Source organism: Trachypithecus francoisi, unplaced genomic scaffold (genome assembly GCF_009764315.1).
Source record: "Trachypithecus francoisi isolate TF-2019V2 unplaced genomic scaffold, Tfra_2.0 Lachesis_group15, whole genome shotgun sequence".
In the NCBI taxonomy this organism is placed as follows: domain Eukaryota; kingdom Metazoa; phylum Chordata; class Mammalia; order Primates; family Cercopithecidae; genus Trachypithecus; species Trachypithecus francoisi.
The window spans coordinates 54,098,929-54,118,567 of record NW_022681460.1 but is presented as its reverse complement, the minus strand read 5'-3'; the positions used below and the strand labels follow the sequence as shown (position 1 = coordinate 54,118,567).

Genomic DNA, 19,639 nt, shown 5'->3' with positions numbered 1-19,639 from the left:
CCCTGTCTTGTGCCAGTTTTCAAAGGGAATTTTTCCAGTTTTTGCCCATTCAGTATGATATTAGCTGTGGGTTTGTCGTAAATAGCTCTTATTATTTTGAGGTACGTTCCATCAATACCGAATTTATTGAGCGTTTTTAGCATAAAGGGCTGTTGAATTTTGTCAAAAGCCTTTTCTGCATCTATTGAGATAATCATGTGGTTCTTGTCTTTGGTTCTGTTTATATGCTGGATTACGTTTATTGATTTGCGAATGTTGAACCAGCCTTGCATCCCAGGGATGAAGCCCACTTGATCATGGTGGATAAGCTTTTTGATGTGCTGCTGAATCCGTTTGCCAGTATTTTATTGAGAATTTTTGCATCGATGTTCATCAGGGATATTGGTCTAAAATTCTCTTTTTTTGTTGTGTCTCTGCCAGGCTTTGGTATCAGGATGATGTTGGCCTCATAAAATGAGTTAGGGAGGATTCCCTCTTTTTCAATTGATTGGAATAGTTTCAGAAGGAATGGTACCAGCTCCTCCTTGTACCTCTGGTAGAATTCAGCTGTGAATCCATCTGGTCCTGGACTTTTTTTCGTGGGTAGGCTATTAATTGTTGCCTCAATTTCAGAGCCTGTTATTGGTCTATTCAGGGATTCAACTTCTTCCTGGTTCAGTCTTGGGAGAGTGTAAGTGTCCAGGAAATTATCCATTTCTTCTAGATTTTCTAGTCGATTTGCGTAGAGGCATTTATAGTATTCTCTGATGGTTGTTTGTATTTCTGTGGGGTCGGTGGTGATATCCCCTTATCATTTTTTATTGCGTCTATTTGATTCCTCTCTCTTTTCTTCTTTATTAGTCTTGCTAGCGGTCTGTCAATTTTGTTGATCTTTTCAAAAACCAACTCCTGGATTCATTGATTTTTTGGAGGGTTTTGTGACTCTATCTCCTTCAGTTCTGCTCTGATCTTAGTTATTTCTTGCCTTCTGCTAGCTTTTGAATGTGTTTGCTCTTGCCTCTCTAGTTCTTTTAATTGTGATGTTAAAGTGTCAATTTTAGATCTTTCCTGCTTTCTTTGTGGGCATTTAGTGCTATAAATTTCCCTCTACACACTGCTTTAAATGTGTCCCAGAGATTCTGGTATGTTGTATCTTTGTTCTCATTGGTTTCAAAGAACATCTTTATTTCTGCTTTCATTTCGTTATGTACCCAGTAGTCATTCAGGAGCAGGTTATTCAGTTTCCATGTAGTTGAGCGGTTTTGATTGAGTTTCTTAGTCCTGAGTTCTAGTTTGATTGCACTGTGGTCTGAGAGACAGTTTGTTATAATTTCTGTTCTTGTACATTTGCTGAGGAGTGCTTTACTTCCAATTATGTGGTCAATTTTGGAATAAGTGCGATGTGGTGCTGAGAAGAATGTATATCTGTTGATTTGGGGTGGAGAGTTCTATAGATGTCTATTAGGTCCGCTTGGTGCAGAGATGAGTTCAATTCCTGGATATCCTTGTTAACTTTCTGTCTCGTTGATCTGTCTAATGTTGACAGTGGAGTGTTGAAATCTCCCATTATTATTGTATGGGAGTCTGAGTCTCTTTGTAGGTCTCTAAGGACTTGCTTTATGAATCTGGGTGCTCCTGTATTGGGTGCATATATATTTAGGAGAGTTAGCTCTTCCTGTTGAATTGATCCCTTTACCATTATGTAATGGCCTTCTTTGTCTCTTTTGATCTTTGATGGTTTAAAGTCTGTTTTATCAGAGACTAGGATTGCAACCCCTGCTTTTTTTTGTTCTCCATTTGCTTGGTAGATCTTTCTCCATCCCTTTATTTTGAGCCTATGTATGTCTCTGCATGTGAGATGGGTCTCCTGAATACAGCAGACTGATGGGTCTTGACTCTTGATCCAGTTTGCCAGTCTGTGTCTTTTAATTGGAGCATTTAGTCCATTTACATTTAAGGTTAATATTGTTATGTGTGAACTTGATCCTGTCATTATGATATTAACTGGTTATTTTGCTCATTAGTTGATGCAGTTTCTTCCTAGCCTCGATGGTCTTTACATTTTGGCATGTTTTTGCAATGGCTGGTACCGGTTGTTCCTTTCCATGTTTAGGGCTTCCTTCAGGGTCTCTTGTAAGGCAGGCCTGGTGGTGACAAAATCTCTAAGCATTTGCTTATCTGTAAAGGATTTTATTTCTCCTTCACTGATGAAACTTAGTTTGGCTGGATATGAAATTCTGGGTTGAAAATTCTTTTCTTTAAGAACGTTGAATATTGGCCCCCACTCTCTTCTGGCTTGTAGAGTTTCTGCCGAGAGATCTGCTGTTAGTCTGATGGGCTTCCCTTTGTGGGTAACCCGACCTTTCTCTCTGGCTGCCCTTAAGATTTTTTCCTTCATTTCAACTTTGGTGAATCTGGCAATTATGTGTCTTGGAGTTGCTCTTCTGGAGGAGTATCTTTGTGGCGTTCTCTGTATTTCCTGAATTTGAATGTTGGCCTGCCCTACTAGGTTGGGGAAGTTCTCCTGGATGATATCCTGAAGAGTGTTTTCCAACTTGGTTCCATTTTCCCCCTCACTTTCAGGCACCCCAATCAGACGTAGATTTGGTCTTTTTACATAATCCCATACTTCTTGCAGGCTTTGTTCATTTCTTTTTCTTCTTTTTTCTTTTGGTTTCTCTTCTCGCTTCATTTCATTCATTTGATCCTCAATCGCTGATACTCTTTCTTCCAGTTGATCGAGTCGGTTACTGAAGCTTGTGCATTTGTCACGTATTTCTCGTGTCATGGTTTTCATCTCTGTCATTTCGTTTATGATCTTCTCTGCATTAATTAGTCTAGCTGTCAATTCTTCCACTTTTTTTTCAAGATTTTTAGTTTCTTTGCGCTGGGTACGTAATTCCTCCTTTAGCTCTGAGAATTTTGATGGACTGAAGCCTTCTTCTCTCATCTCGTCAAAGTCATTCTCTGACCAGCTTTGATCCGTTGCTGGCGATGGGCTGCGCTCCTTTGCAGGGGGAGATGCGCTCTTATTTTTTGAATTTCCAGCTTTTCTGCCCTGCTTTTTCCCCATCTTTGTGGTTTTATCTGTCTCTGGTCTTTGATGATGGTGACGTACTGATGGGGTTTTGGTATAGGTGTCCTTCCTGTTTGATAGTTTTCCGTCTGACAGTCAGAAGGACTGTCTGTTGGTCTGTTGGAGATTGCTTGAGGTCCACTCCAGACCCTGTTTGCCTGGGTATCAGCAGCAGAGGTTGCCAAAGATAGAATATTGCTGAACAGCGAGTGTACCTGTCTGATTCTTCCTTTGGAAGTTTCCTCTCAGGGATGACTCCACCCTGTGAGGTGTGGGGTGTCAGACTGCCCCTAGTGAGGGATGTCTCCCAGCTAGGCTACTCAGGGGTCAGGGACCCACCTGAGCAGGCAGTCTGTCCGTTCTCGGATCTCAACCTCCGCGTTGGGAGATCCACGGCTCTCCCCAAAGCTGTCAGACAGAGTCGTTCGCCTCTGTACCGCCCCCGCTGCTTTCCCTATTGGACCTCAGCTGTGGGCTGTCCCCAGAGGTGGAGTCTACAGAGACAGGCAGGTTTCCTTGAGCTGCTGTGAGCTCCACCCAGTTCGAGCTTCCCAGCGGCTTTGTTTACCTACTTAAGCCTCAGCAATGGCGGGCGCCCCTCCCCCAGCCTCGCTGCTACCTTGCGGATAGATCGCCGCAGACGGCTGTGTTAGCAGTGAGGGAGGCTCCGTGGGCGTGGGACCCTCCGGCCAGGTGTGGGATATATTCTCCTGGTGTGCCTGTTTCCTTAAAGCGCAGTATTGGGGTGGGAGTTACGCGATTTTCCAAGTGTTATGTGTCTCAGTTCCCCTGGCTAGGAAAACGGATTTCCTTCCCCCTTGCGCTTCCAGGTGAGGCGATGCCTCGCCCTGCTTCAGCTCACGCTGGTCAGGCTGCAGCAGCTGACCAGCACCGATTGTCCGGCACTCCCTAGAGAGATGACCCCAGTACCTCAGTTGAAAATGCAGAAATCACCAGTCTTCTGTGTTACTCTCGCTGGGAGTTGGAGACTGGAGCTGTTCCTATTCGGCCATCTTGCTCCGCCCCCCTCTATTTTTTAAATTTTTCTTTTTTTTTTTTTTTTTTTTTTTGTTTTTTTTTTGAGGCGGAGTCTTGCTCTGCCGCCCAGGCTGGAGTGCAGTGGCCGGATCTCAGCTCACTGCAAGCTCCGCCTCCCGGGTTCATGCCATTCTCCTGTCTCAGCCTCCCGAGTAGCTGGGACTACAGGCGCCGCCTCGTCGCCCGGCTAGTTTTTTTGTATTTTTTGGTAGAGACGGGGTTTCACCGTATTAGCCAGGATGGTCTCGATCTCCTGACCTCGTGATCCGCCCGTCTCGGCCTCCCAAAGTGCTGGGATTACAGGCTTGAGCCACCGCGCCCGACCTATTTTTTAAATTTTTAAATATTTTTAGGCTACGTGGTTCATCTGCAAGTTTTTTCAAATTGTCTCAAATCTCCAAAATTTTCAATGTAATTATTGAAAAATATCCACATATAAGTGGACTAGCACAGTTAAATGATTTTGTTCAAGGGTCAACTGTAATTCCAAATAAATGCCAAATTCAACAGGACACCAGTTTTAATATTACATTGTTCAATATTTATCTCTGATCACAAAGTTAACTGAGGCAAATATCATGCTAGATTTCTACTGCTTGCAAAGACAAAAACTCAGTGCTCTGGATATTAAACTTTATGATATATGTTTCATTTTTGCTTAGGTAAATATGCTGAAGATATATTTGGAGAATTATTCAATGAAGCACATAGTTTTTCCTTCAGAGTCAACTCATTGCAAGAACGTGTGGACCGTTTATCCGTTAGTGTTACACAGCTTGATCCAAAGGAAGAAGAATGTAAGCTGATTAATATTGTATTTTCTTCTGTGTATATATTTCAAGTTAGATGAGATGAATGATATATTTAAGAACAATATTAATCATGAATTTATTACAGATCGTACCCATGTCCTTTGGTGTACATATTGTAATAAATCAGTGAATTATCTAAAAATGCCGTCACTATGACTCTCCTGGCTTTTCTTTTCTACTGTTTTAAATCTCTTCTTTTTGTACACTACACAGCTCCTAATTTTGGCATAAATAAGTTATTTTAACCAGATATTTTCCTCCATTCTCTTCATTCTCTTTCGCTTTTCTCCCTTATAATTTATTTGTATACTTTTGTCTTAGAAATAAAAACTATTAGAAAATTACCTGAAATCTTTAGGTTTGACTCTTCAAGAATGTAACTACTTTTTTTTTGAGACAGAGTTTCACTCTGTCACCTAGGCTGGAGTGCAGTGGCACGATCTCAGCTCACTGCAACCTCCACCTCCCAGGTTCAAGGGATTCTCCTGCCTCAGCCTCCTGAGTAACTGGGATTACAGGTGCCTGCCACCATGCCTGGCTAATTTTTTTATTTTTCGTAGAGATGGGGTTTTGCCATGTTGGTCAGGCTGGTCTCGAACTCCTGACCTTGTGATCTGCCCGCCTCGGCCTCCCAAAGTGTTGGGATTACAGGTGTGAGCCACCACACCCGGGCATATAACTGCTTTTAATATGCTTTTTTATGTGCATATTGCTAAAGTCTTACTAGTTATTTAACTGAATGCAACTTCCTACTTTAAATGAACATTTCAAAAACAAATTGCCAGTATGTAGGGTGTAAACATTCTATACCAAGATGGCATATAACTGCTTTTAATATGCCTTTTTATGTGCATATTGCTAAAGTCTTACTAGTTATTTAACTGAATGCAACTTCCTACTTTAAATGAACATTTCAAAAACAAATTGCCAGTATGTAGGGTGTAAACATTCTATACCAAGATATTAAATCAGGAATAATCAGGTAAGGAAGCCACCCTGTAAGCTAAAATAACTGTAGAAACTTCAGTGGTAAAATCATGTTTTATGCCTTGATAGAATACATTCAATGCCGATGTTTCCTAAATGCCTTTTTGTTTGTTTTACAAAAAGAAATGTAATACTAAGAACATAATTTGCACTTATCTACCACAGAGAATTGTTTAATGGAATTTCGTACACTCTCTTCAAAATATTTTTGTTGCATTAAATAGTATATATGCAAATTATATAATAGATATAATTTTTAGTGTAACTGCAAATTATATAATAGGTCTGAACTTTAACAAAAAAATACTAAAGGATGTCACTGGAAAGAACAAAAATATGTATTTTGACGGATGTCTTAGTGATGGAACCAGCTACTTTTGAAATAATCTAATGTGTAAATAAGGAGAGGTAAATACTTGGCACACTATATTTCTACCACTTGTAAAATGTAAACTCAGAGCTCTGGATACAAGAAAACAAGGAAATAATACTTAAAAAAATAGCTTTATTAAGATGTATTTCACAACCTACCTATACCTTGCAGTTCACCCATTTAAAGTTGAAGTGTACAGTTCAGTGTTTTTTAGTATATTCAAGTTATGCAACCATCACCACAATCAATTTTAGAGTACTTGTATTACTTCAGAAAGAAGCCCTGTACTCATTAGCAGTCATTCTGTTTCCCCTTCAACTTAACCCCTAGCAATCACTGATCTTTCTGTCTGTATGGATTTGCCTGTATGGATTTGTCTGTATGGATCTGTCTGTATGGATATTTCATATGAATGAATAGTACAATATGTGGTCTTTTGTGACTGCTTTCTTTTAGCATAATGTTTTCAAGGTTAATTCGTATAATGTGTATTTATAGTTCCCTGATGGCTAATGATGTTGAACATCTTTTCATGTGCTTATAGGCCATTTGTATATCTTCTTTGGAGAAATGTCTATGTAGTTCCTTTGCCCATTTATAATTTGGATTATTTGTGTTTTTATTTTTGACTTGTTGGAATTCTGTGTATATTTTGGATCTAAATCCTTTATCAAATAATGATTTGCAAATATTTTCTCCCATTCTTTAGGTTGTCTTTGTTGGTGGTATCCTTTGAAACATGTGCATGTATCAATACATTAATTACACCTCATGGAATTCTTGAAATAAAATCATTGTTAGTGATGAAAAAATACTTTATGGTCATGCTTTCAGATATATAATTTATAGCCAAAATTTGTTTTTTAGATAACTATTTCTAACTTAAATATAAATTTATGCCATCAAATAATAGAGAAGTACATGGGCAGTTCTCATATGTAACAGAAATAAAAGTCAACATTTAGTTTCAAAATATTGTTACATTTTAACAAATGTCTTAGAACCACCATTAAACTTGAAAGTGAAAGTACAGATAACAGTAAATAAGATGTTTGTGTTAAAAAACAAATTTTAATATGTCAACAACTATACTGTCAGAATTATACATAGTTTCCTTTAAAATTTTGTGGAGCAGTGGGGGAAGAATTCAGAATCTAAAAGCTGAACTACTTAATTTGAAATTGTTTTGGAGAAGTTGTATTGAAGGAGTTTTCAGTTATTTAACCTAGGTTTTTTAATTCAGTGGGTGTTCAAAAAAAATAACATCATGTGTACAGTACTAAATTGCACAGTGTGGTATCAGTTTTTTTTAACCATTTTGTAGTAACTGAAAACTTATCAATTTTGAAAATATTTTTAAATGACTTTTAAACAAAGACTTGTACAATTATATTTAAGTCAATTATGTTTATAAACATTATACTGATTTATTGCTTTATAATTCTATTTTATTAATATCAGATGTTATTGTTGGCAAGTGGAAGGGGCTTCACCACAATGGTCTGTTAATAATAAGACAAGCGATAAATGGGAGGAGTTGAAGGTAGAAAAGTACATCATGCTTATTACTTTACATGTTTCTTATATCCTTTACCAAGGAAGTTTGGGGAGATTAAACACTAGGTTTCATCTTAGTTACATACTTATTGATTAGTAAGTGGGGTAGGAGAGTGGCAAGAATTGATCCACTTTGACTGCAGAAAACACAAGCCACTTCTGGCAGGAGCCTGAAAACAGTGTGTGGTATTGTGGCAAAACAATTAGCCTTAAAGGTAAACAGATCTGACTTTTGTGTTCTGGCTCTTCTGTTTATTAACTGTTTAACCTCAGATCAGTTATATACTCTTTCCTAGCCTTGGCTTTCTTGTAATATATCAAAATGGAATAATTCATATCTTACTGAATTATAAAGATTAAATGAAATGAAAGTTAGTGAAACCATCTAGCACATATAGTATGTACTCATTAAATACTGTATCTCCAGTGCCACTTTTTAGTGACAGTGGGGAAAAACTTTTTGCTTCTCTGAATTTTATTTTAGTATTTATAAGTGTGTTACAGGTCATGCAGCAGTGGAGTTGCTAGAAATGCAGTTATGGTGCTGTTGTTGCAGAGCCAGCCTATTGCACCTCCTGTGCCATTGGTCCTGTGTTCATGTTGAGTGAATTTACTTGAGAAGATGATAGGAAAATTATTTTAGGGAGAAGGATAAATTAAGAATTGTTGGCCGGACGTGGTGGCTCACACCGGTAATCCCAGCACTTTGGGAGGCCGAGGTGGGCAGATCATGAGGTCAGGAGTTCAAGACCAGCCTGGCCAACATAGTGAAACCTCATCTCTACTAAAAATTAAAAAAAAAAAAAAAATTAGCTGGCTGTGGTGGCAGTTGCCTATAGTCCCAGCTACTTAGGAAGCTGAGGCAGGAGGGAGGAGGAGGAAGGAAGAGGAGGGAGGAAGAGGTTGCAGTGAGCCGAGATCGCACCACTGCACTCCAGCCTGGGTGACACAGTGAGACTCTGTCTCAAAAAAAAGAATTGTTAGGATTGTTATACTGAGCTTGCTATGTTATAGAGTATTTGTCTGTATACTTAAGGCCATATTAAATATCTAAGAAACTACCTTATTTTTTAATATCAGGAAATCACTCTTAAGAGTTAAGAATGCAGCATTTTTGTATATTTGTTATTTTAACATGCTGCACAGTTCAAAATAAATGAAGTTATTTTTAAATCATCACATATGTGATGGGGCTGTGCTAGTTACTGGGAATACTAATGTATAAGATAGTCTTCAAGAGCTTATAGTTAGGTAGAAATCCTTATAGTACAGATAAAATATAAGTTAAAAAGAATAATACAGATCACCTAATACTTAAAAAATTTCCTTTACAGTAAAGTTTGTTTTAACTTGATAGTACACATACAAGATTTATAGCATACATAATGTAGAGGTTAACAGCATGTTTAACCCACAGTGCCACTAATAAGTAAGTAATTCCTTTCAGAGTTACTGATGTAAGCTAAAAAGAAGGAATAAAGGGAGATGGAAAAGAAGATTAATAGGAGAAGAGAACCTAAGTTGGTGGGGGCCCATGATGGCAGGTAGAAGAAAGAAAAAGGTATATTTGGTTGAAATGTAGATATGTTTCAGATGTCTTTAGGGCCCTCTGAGCCCTAGAAATCAAAGGTTAATTAAAACCTATCTGATTGGGAAATTAGGCACAGAATGATAAGGGTAAATATAATGATAGAACATTTATAATATGGTTTCTGATTCATAAGCCACTAAGGTCACAACCTCTTGAGCCGTGCTGACTTTTAGACAAATACAGTATATGAATTTGCCCTTATGTTAAATCATCTTAGTAAAATAAAATAAAATGAATTCTTGATTTTTGTTTCAGTATCTTTGCAAGATATAACAATGAGGAAAGCTTTCCGGAGTTCTACAATTCAAGACCAGCAGCTTTTTGATCGCAAGACTTTGCCTATTCCATTACAGGAGACATACGATGTTTGTGAACAGCCTCCACCTCTCAATATACTCACTCCTTATAGGTAGGTAGGTTAATAAATAGTAGCCCTATTATTTATCTCAGACTTCAGATTGAAATGCTAAATCCCCAAACATTCTTTATTTCATTGGGCTTCTAGCAAACACAGAGAGCCCTCTCTGTCCACCACCTTTGGAAAAACCTTTGTTTTTATTCACTGGATGAATTCCTAAGATTCTGGCATACAAAAGACAAAACCTATTCAAAAGAGTTGTTTTGACAAGTTAAGAAAAGCCACTGGTAAACTTATTAATATAAAGAGATAAGGAGTCATTATTGTCCTTTTAATTTAATTTTTAATCAAATGGAAAAAGCTCAAAATTCTGTCCTACTAACAAAATAAACATTATAATTTTTGCTTGTTTTGTCTACTCTTTTTTTTTTTTTTTTGAGGCAGAGTCTTGCTGTGTCACTCAGGCTCACTGCAAGCTCCACCTCCCGGGTTCATGCCATTCCTCTGCGTCAGCCTACCTAGTAGCTGGGACTACAGGTGCCCGCCACCAAGCCTGGCTAATATTTTGTATTTTTAATAGAGACGGGGTTTCACTGTGTTAGCCAGGATGGTCTCCATCTGACCTCGTGATCTGCCCGCCTCGGCCTCCCAAAGTGCTGGGATTACAGGTGTGAGCCACTGCGCCCAGCCTGTTTCGTCTACTCTTGATTTGTGTGCATTAATTTCTTATATAATGAATAGGTAGTACCTTAAAATGCTTTTTACCACTTTGAATAAAATCTGGAATTATTTAACCTTTTTATGAAGTTCTTTCACATGGTTTGTTAAGTGGGTAATTTAAGATGTATAACACATCCTGAATAAAATAGTATTTAGAGAATTATTTGAAATTGTAAGTCAGTGTGCAGATCATTAGATATAAATGTGACTATTAGAATAACTATTACGTGATATATTTTGGATTTAGTAAGATAAATAAATCATACTATTGGCAGAAACTTCAAAATTTCTCTATTCTAGATGATGTTACTGTCTTTTCAGGCTTTTATCTTTGGCAGAGCTATTTGTAATTATTGGAATTGCCCAAAGGACTTTTGAGAAAATTTGGGATTCAACAGAAGTTAGGGATGAAAATTGCCCAGCTGTACTTTGAAGTATTAGTACTAACTCAGAAAAGCATCTGGTTTTCCTCTTTTCTTTGTTTTCTCAGATTTGTGAAAAATTTTCTATTGGTGCAATATTCAATTTTATTTTGTCAATATTTTAACACAAACTGTATTTTATTAATGTAAGAGGATAAACATTTTAGTGAAATTATTTCTGTTCTGATTGCCTAAGTCTTACTAATGTGTGTTTTAATTGATACATTTCAGAGATGATGGTAAAGAAGGTCTGAAGTTTTATACCAATCCTTCATATTTCTTTGATCTATGGAAAGAAAAAATGTTGCAAGATACAGAGGATAAGAGGAAGGAAAAGAGGAAGCAGAAGGTATTACAAGAGATTAAAAAATTGAGGTTAATTTTTATATATTTGTGTTTTGTTGCATATATTGAACTTCATTAATCTTGTATTTTGACAGTTTTATTTTATTGGGTCCATATAGTTAAATACTGAAGTCTTTATAACTTCACAGAAAGAACACAGTCTGATGGGGAGCAGATGAGCAATTAGGTTATTAGAGTATGGCATAATAAGTGCCGTAGCAGAGGTATGCATAAAGGGTTTAGATAACACAAAATAGCATCTGCTTTAGCTAGCAGCCAGGGTAAACACTTCCAACAAAGCTTATAATGAATCTTGAAGAACAGATAGGAGTTAGTTAGGTGGACCAAGGAAGAGAGGAACATTTTGGTAAGAAGGAACAATGGAATCTTGTACAGATATTGGTAATGTGGATTAAGCTAATATTTTCTTGCTACAGAGCACATCCTAAACATTTCTCTCCTAAATGTTTTGGAGAGGTTATTATATTCACATGAAATTTCTGTTATTTCTGTTGTCATTTTCCACTTTCTAATAAAATTCACTTGTATCTGCTTTATATTTCATGTTAATGATGATTGAAAACACAGAAGGTTGAAGCAAAGTTAGATTTAGGCTGAATTATGAAGGAGGCAAGTTCTGTCTTTATCATCTCTCTGGTTCTCCTGTAGCTATCTCTGCTTTCCCTAATCCCTGTATAATGCTGTTGTATTGTCTTCTTTGCTAGATGGTAACCCAGTATTCTAGCTAACGTTTGCAAACTGGTGACTGGCAAGCCAGATTATGCCTGTAGGGAGTGTTCCATTTGCCAAACACAGAGGTTTTTAAATTTTGGAAGGAGAGTGCCTGAGATGGACATATCTGTCTAGCTCACCACATGCCCCATCTTACACCCGACTGACTTCATCCGTGTATGTTATCCGCTTGGCCGCTTTGGGCATTTGAATTTGTTACACTTACTCTAGCCCTTTCTATACTTTCTCCCCCAGTTTTGAATCACTTTTTGTTATATTGTTTAAAGACAATGTTTTCTGTTGAGTGATATGGTTATTATGGGTTAATTAGGTAATTGAATTTTTTTCTAATGTGTTGGCTAACTAATCAGTTACTTTCCAGATAACATAACCTTAGTAAATTTTTACATTTTTATTAGAGGTAGGCAATGCCGTTAATGGTAGGAATTTCAAACTAATGCCTGTGGAGCAAGGGTTCATGCATCTTTTTTCATGTGAAAGACTTTCTGACCTCAAATTGTATTCTTTAGGCATACTATATTTTGTGTCTGACGCCATCAGTTCAAATTAGGGGTTAAACAAAACATGGCAGGAAACTGGGACTACAGCACACTGGCTAAGATTTAACTCTGAATGTACAAGTGAACCATTTCTGTGTTACTTTTACTATATTATGATGACATTGTCTTTTTTAGTGTTGATGTTAGAATTTTATTTTGATTGTTACAACCTCTTTTTTAAAAAACTTAGCACTTAAGCATTTGACTTTGTTTCAATACATCTGTTATAGCAGAAAAATCTAGATCGTCCTCATGAACCAGAAAAAGTGCCAAGAGCACCTCATGACAGGCGGCGAGAATGGCAGAAGCTGGCCCAAGGTCCAGAGCTGGCTGAAGATGATGCTAATCTCTTACATAAGCATATTGAAGTTGCTAATGGTCCAGCCTCTCATTTTGAAACAAGGTTTCTTTACTTTTGTTTTTGTTTCTTTAAAAAAATGATAAAACATTGGCTTTATTTGTAATATCTGTACTTCTAAGTCTTGAGTCCTAAACTGTTGAACAGGCAGACCCTGTTATAAATATAGAGATTATTTCAAAATCCCGACCACTGTGGGCCTACTGAAGTCAGGCCTTGAGCAGGTCATTTTCATACCTGGAGCTTAGTTTTGTCATCTGTAGAAAGAGGTGGTTGGAGTGACTGATCTTTAGGGTTGTTTTAACTTTAGTGTGAAATCTCAATAGTCTCTCAATATTTCAGGCATAGTCTGCTAGAATTTTGTAATAGAAGTGTAGGGTCTGGGATTTTTTTGAAATACTATTGATTTATTGCATATAAAATAGGAGTGAAGAAGGGGTTCTGTTTTATTCCTTTTACTTTCCCCTAACTTCGTTTCTTTGCCACATCACCCACCTCAGATACATTAGGACTTTCAAACAAAAGTATTCATCCCTTTTGTAGAAAAGAATAGGTCTTTTTCCTTTCTCAGTGGCCAGGGGCCCTAACTAAATAACAAACTGCCAGCAAACACATTAAACTGGCATCTCTCTATGAAGACATTTACTTGGGTATAGTCATGTTTGTTTGTTTGTTTGTTTGTTTGTTTGTTTGTTTGTTTTGAGATAGAATCTCGCTCTATCACCCAGGCTGGAGTGCAGTGGTATGATCCCGGCTCACTGCAACCTCTGCCTCCTGGGTTCAAGAGATTCTCCCACTTCAGCCTCCCAAGTAGCTGGGATTACAGGCACACGCCACCACACCCAGCTAATTTTTGTATTTTTTGTAGAGATGGGGTCTCACCATGTTGGCCAGGCTGGTCTTGAACTCATGACCTCAAGTGATCTGCCTGTTTTGGCCTCCCAAAGTGCTGGGATTGCATGCATGAGCCACTGTGCCCAGCCTAGTCATATGATTTCTTAATGGAGAAGAGCTTAAGATTTTTTTTTAAGTAATATACATATACATTATTGGGCCATAAGTGTGCAACATCTTGACCTATTTTAGGAGAAATATACATCTGAGAGATACTATTTATCTGTATTACTGAAAGAATTGACATTAAAAAATTATAGACACATTTATTTCTACTACAGTTGAGTAATTGAGTAAATAAGTACAGTTGAGTACTTATCTGGCTCACTAAATACAATAATTTCTGACTTGCTGTGCGCACATCTGTTAAATCCAACTTTGTCCCCAGAATGTACTAGTAAATATTTATAAATATTAATTAACATGTTTGAGGTATCTAAAATTTTGCTTACATCTAAGTCACATGTTGCTATGTTACTCAGCTGTTTTCTGAGTGCCCTTGCACGTTTAAAACAGCAGAAGGATAGAAACAATATAGCTAGCCACCTCTGTGCTGTTAGTATCGGGGAGGCCTTTCTCTCTGGTGCAAGACTTTTAGAAGTCATTTGAGAGCACACCGAGATATGCTAATAGTAGTAGAAAACTCATTTTCCTATTCTACCTTTCTGTCATTGGTATCTTCTTGTAAAGAAAAAAACTGAAATAGAGGCAGATAGCTTTCCACACAATTTGCTGAAAGTTAATTATTTTCTTGTTTATTAGATTACGTATGTAATGCTTTTCATCCTGTGAGTTGAATTAGTATTCTGTTATAAAATAATAAAATAACTGATGGTCATCCTAGTAGATCTCTAAATCAACAAGTAAGGGTAACATTGTGAGCAGCATTCTTTGTTTTAAAAGCAGGATTGATGTAATACTTTTCTGAAAGTTTCTTAAAAATAGTTAAAATATTGGCATTGAAAGGATAAACTTTAAATATTTAATATCTCATGTAGAACACTTTTCCTCCCAATAATTCAAGAAAAATTCACTGATAATGTATATTTCTTTTAGACCTCAGACATACGTGGATCATATGGATGGATCATACTCACTTTCTGCCTTGCCATTTAGTCAGATGAGTGAGCTTCTGACTAGAGCTGAGGAAAGGGTATTAGTCAGACCACATGAACCACCTCCGCCTCCACCAATGCATGGAGCAGGAGATGCGAAACCGATACCCACCTGTATCAGGTATGTTGGAACAAGCATATGATGTTTTATCTTAGGAGTCAGTAACTTTTTCTTTCAAGGATGAGATAGTAAGTATTTTTGGCTTTCAGGGCTTATAGTTTTTGTCACAAGTACTCAATTCTGCCATTGTTGCATGAAAGCCACCATAGACTATACATAAACAAATGAATGTGTCTGCATTTAAATAAACTCTGTTTATAAAAACAGGGAGCAGGTCTGATTTGGCCTATGGGACATTATTTGTAATCTTCTGGTTAAAGCTGACACACTCTCCTAGGAAAATTTAGCTAATAAGAATTTAAAGACTAAAGCCTGTTTCATTTTATTATAGTGTTGTTATTAAGCATATCATGTGCAGTGTATTAAGAAAAATTAAGGATTTTTTGGAATGTGGGTAACAGTCTAAGAAATGGGAACCAAAGATGTGATTATTAATACTAATTTGGTATTAAGGAAAATACTTAAATAATTTCAGAGAGAGTTGGCAGTTGCTCATAATAATCTTTCAGTAAAGCTATTTTGAAATTTAATCTTGTCAGTTATTATCCAAATGATAAATTTCTAATAGAGAAATATTAGGGAAATTTTCTAATAGAGATGTAGAGATCAGCTTTACAATTTTCAGTTAAAAATCCAATTTTCTATCACTGACTCATTTGATGTTCCATCCTCAGGAAAAGAGAGAGCTGTGAATTTCTTTCTGTGGTTTGCAATTAGCTGTCATTGATGTAACTGAAATAGCATATGATGAGACGTAGTAGTTTCAGTATAAGTACAACATGGTATTGGCCACAAGTATTGCTACAAAATTGCATTATGATCAATGTTGAGTCATTACAGAGACTCCTGTCAGTATAGAATTGAGCATTTTATTTATCCAAGTGAGCATAAAATGTCTGAATGGATGCAAAAGTTGCATGAAAGAATGAGACTATTTAGACTATTACAAACCAAAGCACCACTCATTAACTTTTTTTGTTGATGTGCTTTTAGTTCTTTTAAGTTGAAGATGTTAAATTTCTATAGGAGCATGTTAATGGATCTATTTTGATGTAATTACTGATAGTCATTTATAGTTTGTGTGGTTTGATTTTCTCTTTAGGCTTCTCTCTTTTAATAACTTGCTAGAATCTCTTTGTCATTTCAGTTCTGCTACAGGTTTGATAGAAAATCGCCCTCAGTCACCGGCTACAGGCAGAACACCTGTGTTTGTGAGCCCCACTCCCCCACCTCCTCCACCACCTCTTCCATCTGCCTTGTCAACTTCCTCATTAAGAGCTTCAATGACTTCAACTCCTCCCCCTCCAGTGCCTCCCCCACCTCCACCTCCAACCACTGCTTTGCAAGCTCCAGCAGTACCACCACCTCCAGCTCCTCTTCAGATTGCCCCTGGAGTTCTTCACCCAGCTCCTCCTCCAATTGCACCTCCTCTAGTACAGCCCTCTCCACCAGTAGCTAGAGCTGCCCCAGTATGTGAAACTGTACCAGTTCATCCACTCCCACAAGGTGAAGTTCAGGGGCTGCCTCCACCCCCACCACCACCTCCTCTGCCTCCACCTGGCATTCGACCATCATCACCTGTCACAGTTACAGCTCTTGCTCATCCTCCCTCTGGGCTACATCCAACTCCATCTACTGCCCCAGGTCCCCATGTTCCATTAATGCCTCCATCTCCTCCATCACAAGTTATTCCTGCTTCTGAGCCAAAGCGCCATCCATCAACCCTACCTGTAATCAGTGATGCCAGGAGTGTGCTACTGGAAGCAATACGAAAAGGTAATTTTCTCAGCTCCGTGAAAAGCATCGCTATAGTAGCATTGGAAACTTTCTAAATATTTAAGACAAAAATGTGTTCCTTATTTATAAAATTTTGGGTGATCATGTTGTGTACAAATGGCCTTTAGACAGTAAAGCTATATCCAACTTATATTTAAAATTATTTTCCAGAAAGTAGATCATATTTGATCATTTTATTTTTATGCTTTGTAGGTATCCTTAAAATGTTTATTGAGTGAATGAGAAATTTAATATATCAGACTTGTGTTATAGAACATTTAGTTAAAACCCTTTATATTATGCTTAATGTGTATATTAACTCCTTTAAAAATAATATTTTCTTCAATGTTAAGGCTGTTCATTTCTGGTATCCATGACACTTATTCTACCAGATGCCTTTAAAGGAGTGAGGTTCCTCCTTTAGTAACAAAGGAAAGACTTCTCATATTCATTCATTTATTGTCATTATTTCCTAAGCAATGACTATAGGCCAGGCACTGAGCATATAGAGTGAATAATAGTGCCTTTCCCTCAAGTACAATGGATAATGAAGCCACAGAAAATATATTCAACAATGTTTAATTTATTTGACCATTGGGATGATAGAAGAAATGTACCACCTCATTAATTTTTTAGGGGGTGGTAAGCAGGGAGGTGTAGTAGACCATGATGGATAAATAAACTGTAGATACCTACTGGGATACCTGGTAAGTTTTACCAACTAATAACACAGATAACATAAAGATTTAATGCCTCTCTCAGTATGATTTCTTCACATTCTTTTCTGATCTTTTTTTTCTATGAGTATTTCTCATGTGTATTTGATTTTATTCCAGAAATATTAATAATATCTAGTATTTAGTATTTAGTATTTTGATTTAAATGAATGGTTTGGATTCACTATATCAGGTATTCAACTACGCAAAGTAGAAGAGCAGCGTGAACAAGAAGCTAAACATGAACGCATTGAAAATGATGTTGCCACCATCCTGTCTCGCCGTATTGCTGTTGAATATAGTGATTCGGAAGATGATTCAGAATTTGATGAAGTAGATTGGTTGGAGTAAGAAAAATGCATTGATAAATATTACAAAACTGAATGCAAATGTCCTTTGTGGTGCTTGTCCCTTGAAAATGTTGGTCATTCTAGTGTTTTGCTTTCTTTTCCTTATAATAAATGACCCTTTTCCTCCATAACTTTTGATTTCTAAGGAAAATATTAGCATACATTTCAAACTAAATGTTTTACAGTGGCTTATCTTTTTCTTCCCCCTGAAAAGACTAATTTGGTCAAATAAACCACTAAGTATTAAGCATGGACAGCTGTTGTTAGAGTAGCAGATTCAGTTTTTTGATATATCTTAATTGTGTACTTTGTGAATTTTAATTTAAAGAAAGCAACTGAATTGAAATCTTGAGGGCAGCTGTATCTATTAATGAGCCTTATTCCATTTCCTGATGTTTTAAAAGAAGAAACACTGCCTTGATTATATGAATACACTCAGAAAGTACATTTAGCTTGTAGTGTTGAATTCTCTTAAAGGAATGCTTGAATTTTTTCATTATTGTTTTATTGTTTTTATATACTTGCCTTATTTGAATGTTTAGCAGTATCCCCTTCCCACTTATATATTGTGTGATATGATTTTGCTTGCCTATAGGAGTTAAAAACTTTTCCATGTGAAATACTCTGACTTAAACATACATGTAACTTACATAACTGTTAAGAATAACAGTCTGATTTAATAAATGGTTCATTTTAAAAGTTCTTCAGTGTTGCTCTTTGAATAAAATGATTTATCATAATTTATCAAATACTGTATGGTAGGCTTTAAATAGTGAATGAAAATTTTAAAAACACTTAAGCTACATAATTTCCTCTTAATTGCACAGCTTCGTATTGTCTACTGTGTAAGGTAGCTTTTATGTCATTTTCCTCCTAAGTTCATAAACTCTATATTTCTCAACTGTTTGTGGTTTTAAATTAAAACCTTAACTTGTCATCTAATTTCAGCAAACCTTAATTTCAGTTTAACAGTGTTCTTGAAGTTACGTTTTGCAGCCAGGCATGGTGGCTTACACCTGTAATCCTAACATTTTGGGAGGCTGAGGCTGGTGGATCACTTGAGCCTGGAAGTTTGAGACCAGCCTGGGCAACATGGCAAGAACCCCGTCTCTACAAAAATATACAAAAATTAGCCGGGCATGGTGGGGTGTGCCTGTAGTCCCAGCTACTTGGGAGGCTGGGGTGGGAGGATCACTTGAGCCTGGGGAGGTTGAGGCTGCAGTGAGCTGAGATCATGCCACTGCATTCCAGCCTAGGTAGAGTGAGACCCTGTCTGAAAAAAAAGAAAAATTGTATTTTGCAATGATAAAATGAGTTAATGTTTGCACAGCTTAGATTTAGGGGTGGAGGGGAAGCACCATTAATATCAGATTACTTCATTTAAAGAAACGACTCAATGAAGTTTGGGTAAGTTGATTGTAGAAGTGACTGCGGTCTTCAGCCTTGCCTATATCTGCTCCTTTTGCAGTACAGTTTCCAGTTCTTCCCATCAAGAGGTGAGTTCTGTTCCCATGCCCTTGAATCTGGGTGTCCCTGAAACTTGCTTTGGCTAATAATAGCATGCAGCAAAAGTGACAATTGTGCCAGTTCTAAGCCTGGGTCTCAAGAAACCTTGCAAGTTTTAGCCTTCTCTCCTTCCATCTCCCTCTCTCAAACCTCTGCCATGAGAATAATCCCAAACTAGCCTGGCTGAAGATCAGAAACCTCATGGAGGAGAGGTATCTCAGGTGAGACCATCTTAGACCAGCCAAGCCCAAAC

General features: G+C 37.2%; 1 protein-coding gene across 7 annotated transcripts in view; it reads left to right on the top strand.

The window, feature by feature from the left end:
• WASF1 (WASP family member 1) overlaps positions 1-18,582 on the top strand; it is an 84,778-nt gene extending 66,196 nt beyond the window's left edge. For 6 of the 7 annotated variants that reach the window (XM_033234873.1, XM_033234870.1, XM_033234868.1 and 3 more), the window contains 7 exons: positions 4,756-4,890; positions 9,669-9,822; positions 11,145-11,262; positions 12,781-12,953; positions 14,859-15,038; positions 16,186-16,814; positions 17,724-18,582. In XM_033234873.1, the coding sequence (XP_033090764.1) occupies positions 4,756-4,890; positions 9,669-9,822; positions 11,145-11,262; positions 12,781-12,953; positions 14,859-15,038; positions 16,186-16,814; positions 17,724-17,881 (1,547 nt within the window). In that variant the 3' untranslated portion in view covers positions 17,882-18,582. The remainder of the gene's footprint in view (positions 1-4,755; positions 4,891-9,668; positions 9,823-11,144; positions 11,263-12,780; positions 12,954-14,858; positions 15,039-16,185; positions 16,815-17,723) is intronic. The other variant, XM_033234874.1, reaches the window with a different exon arrangement.
• Positions 18,583-19,639: the final 1,057 nt, after the last annotated feature.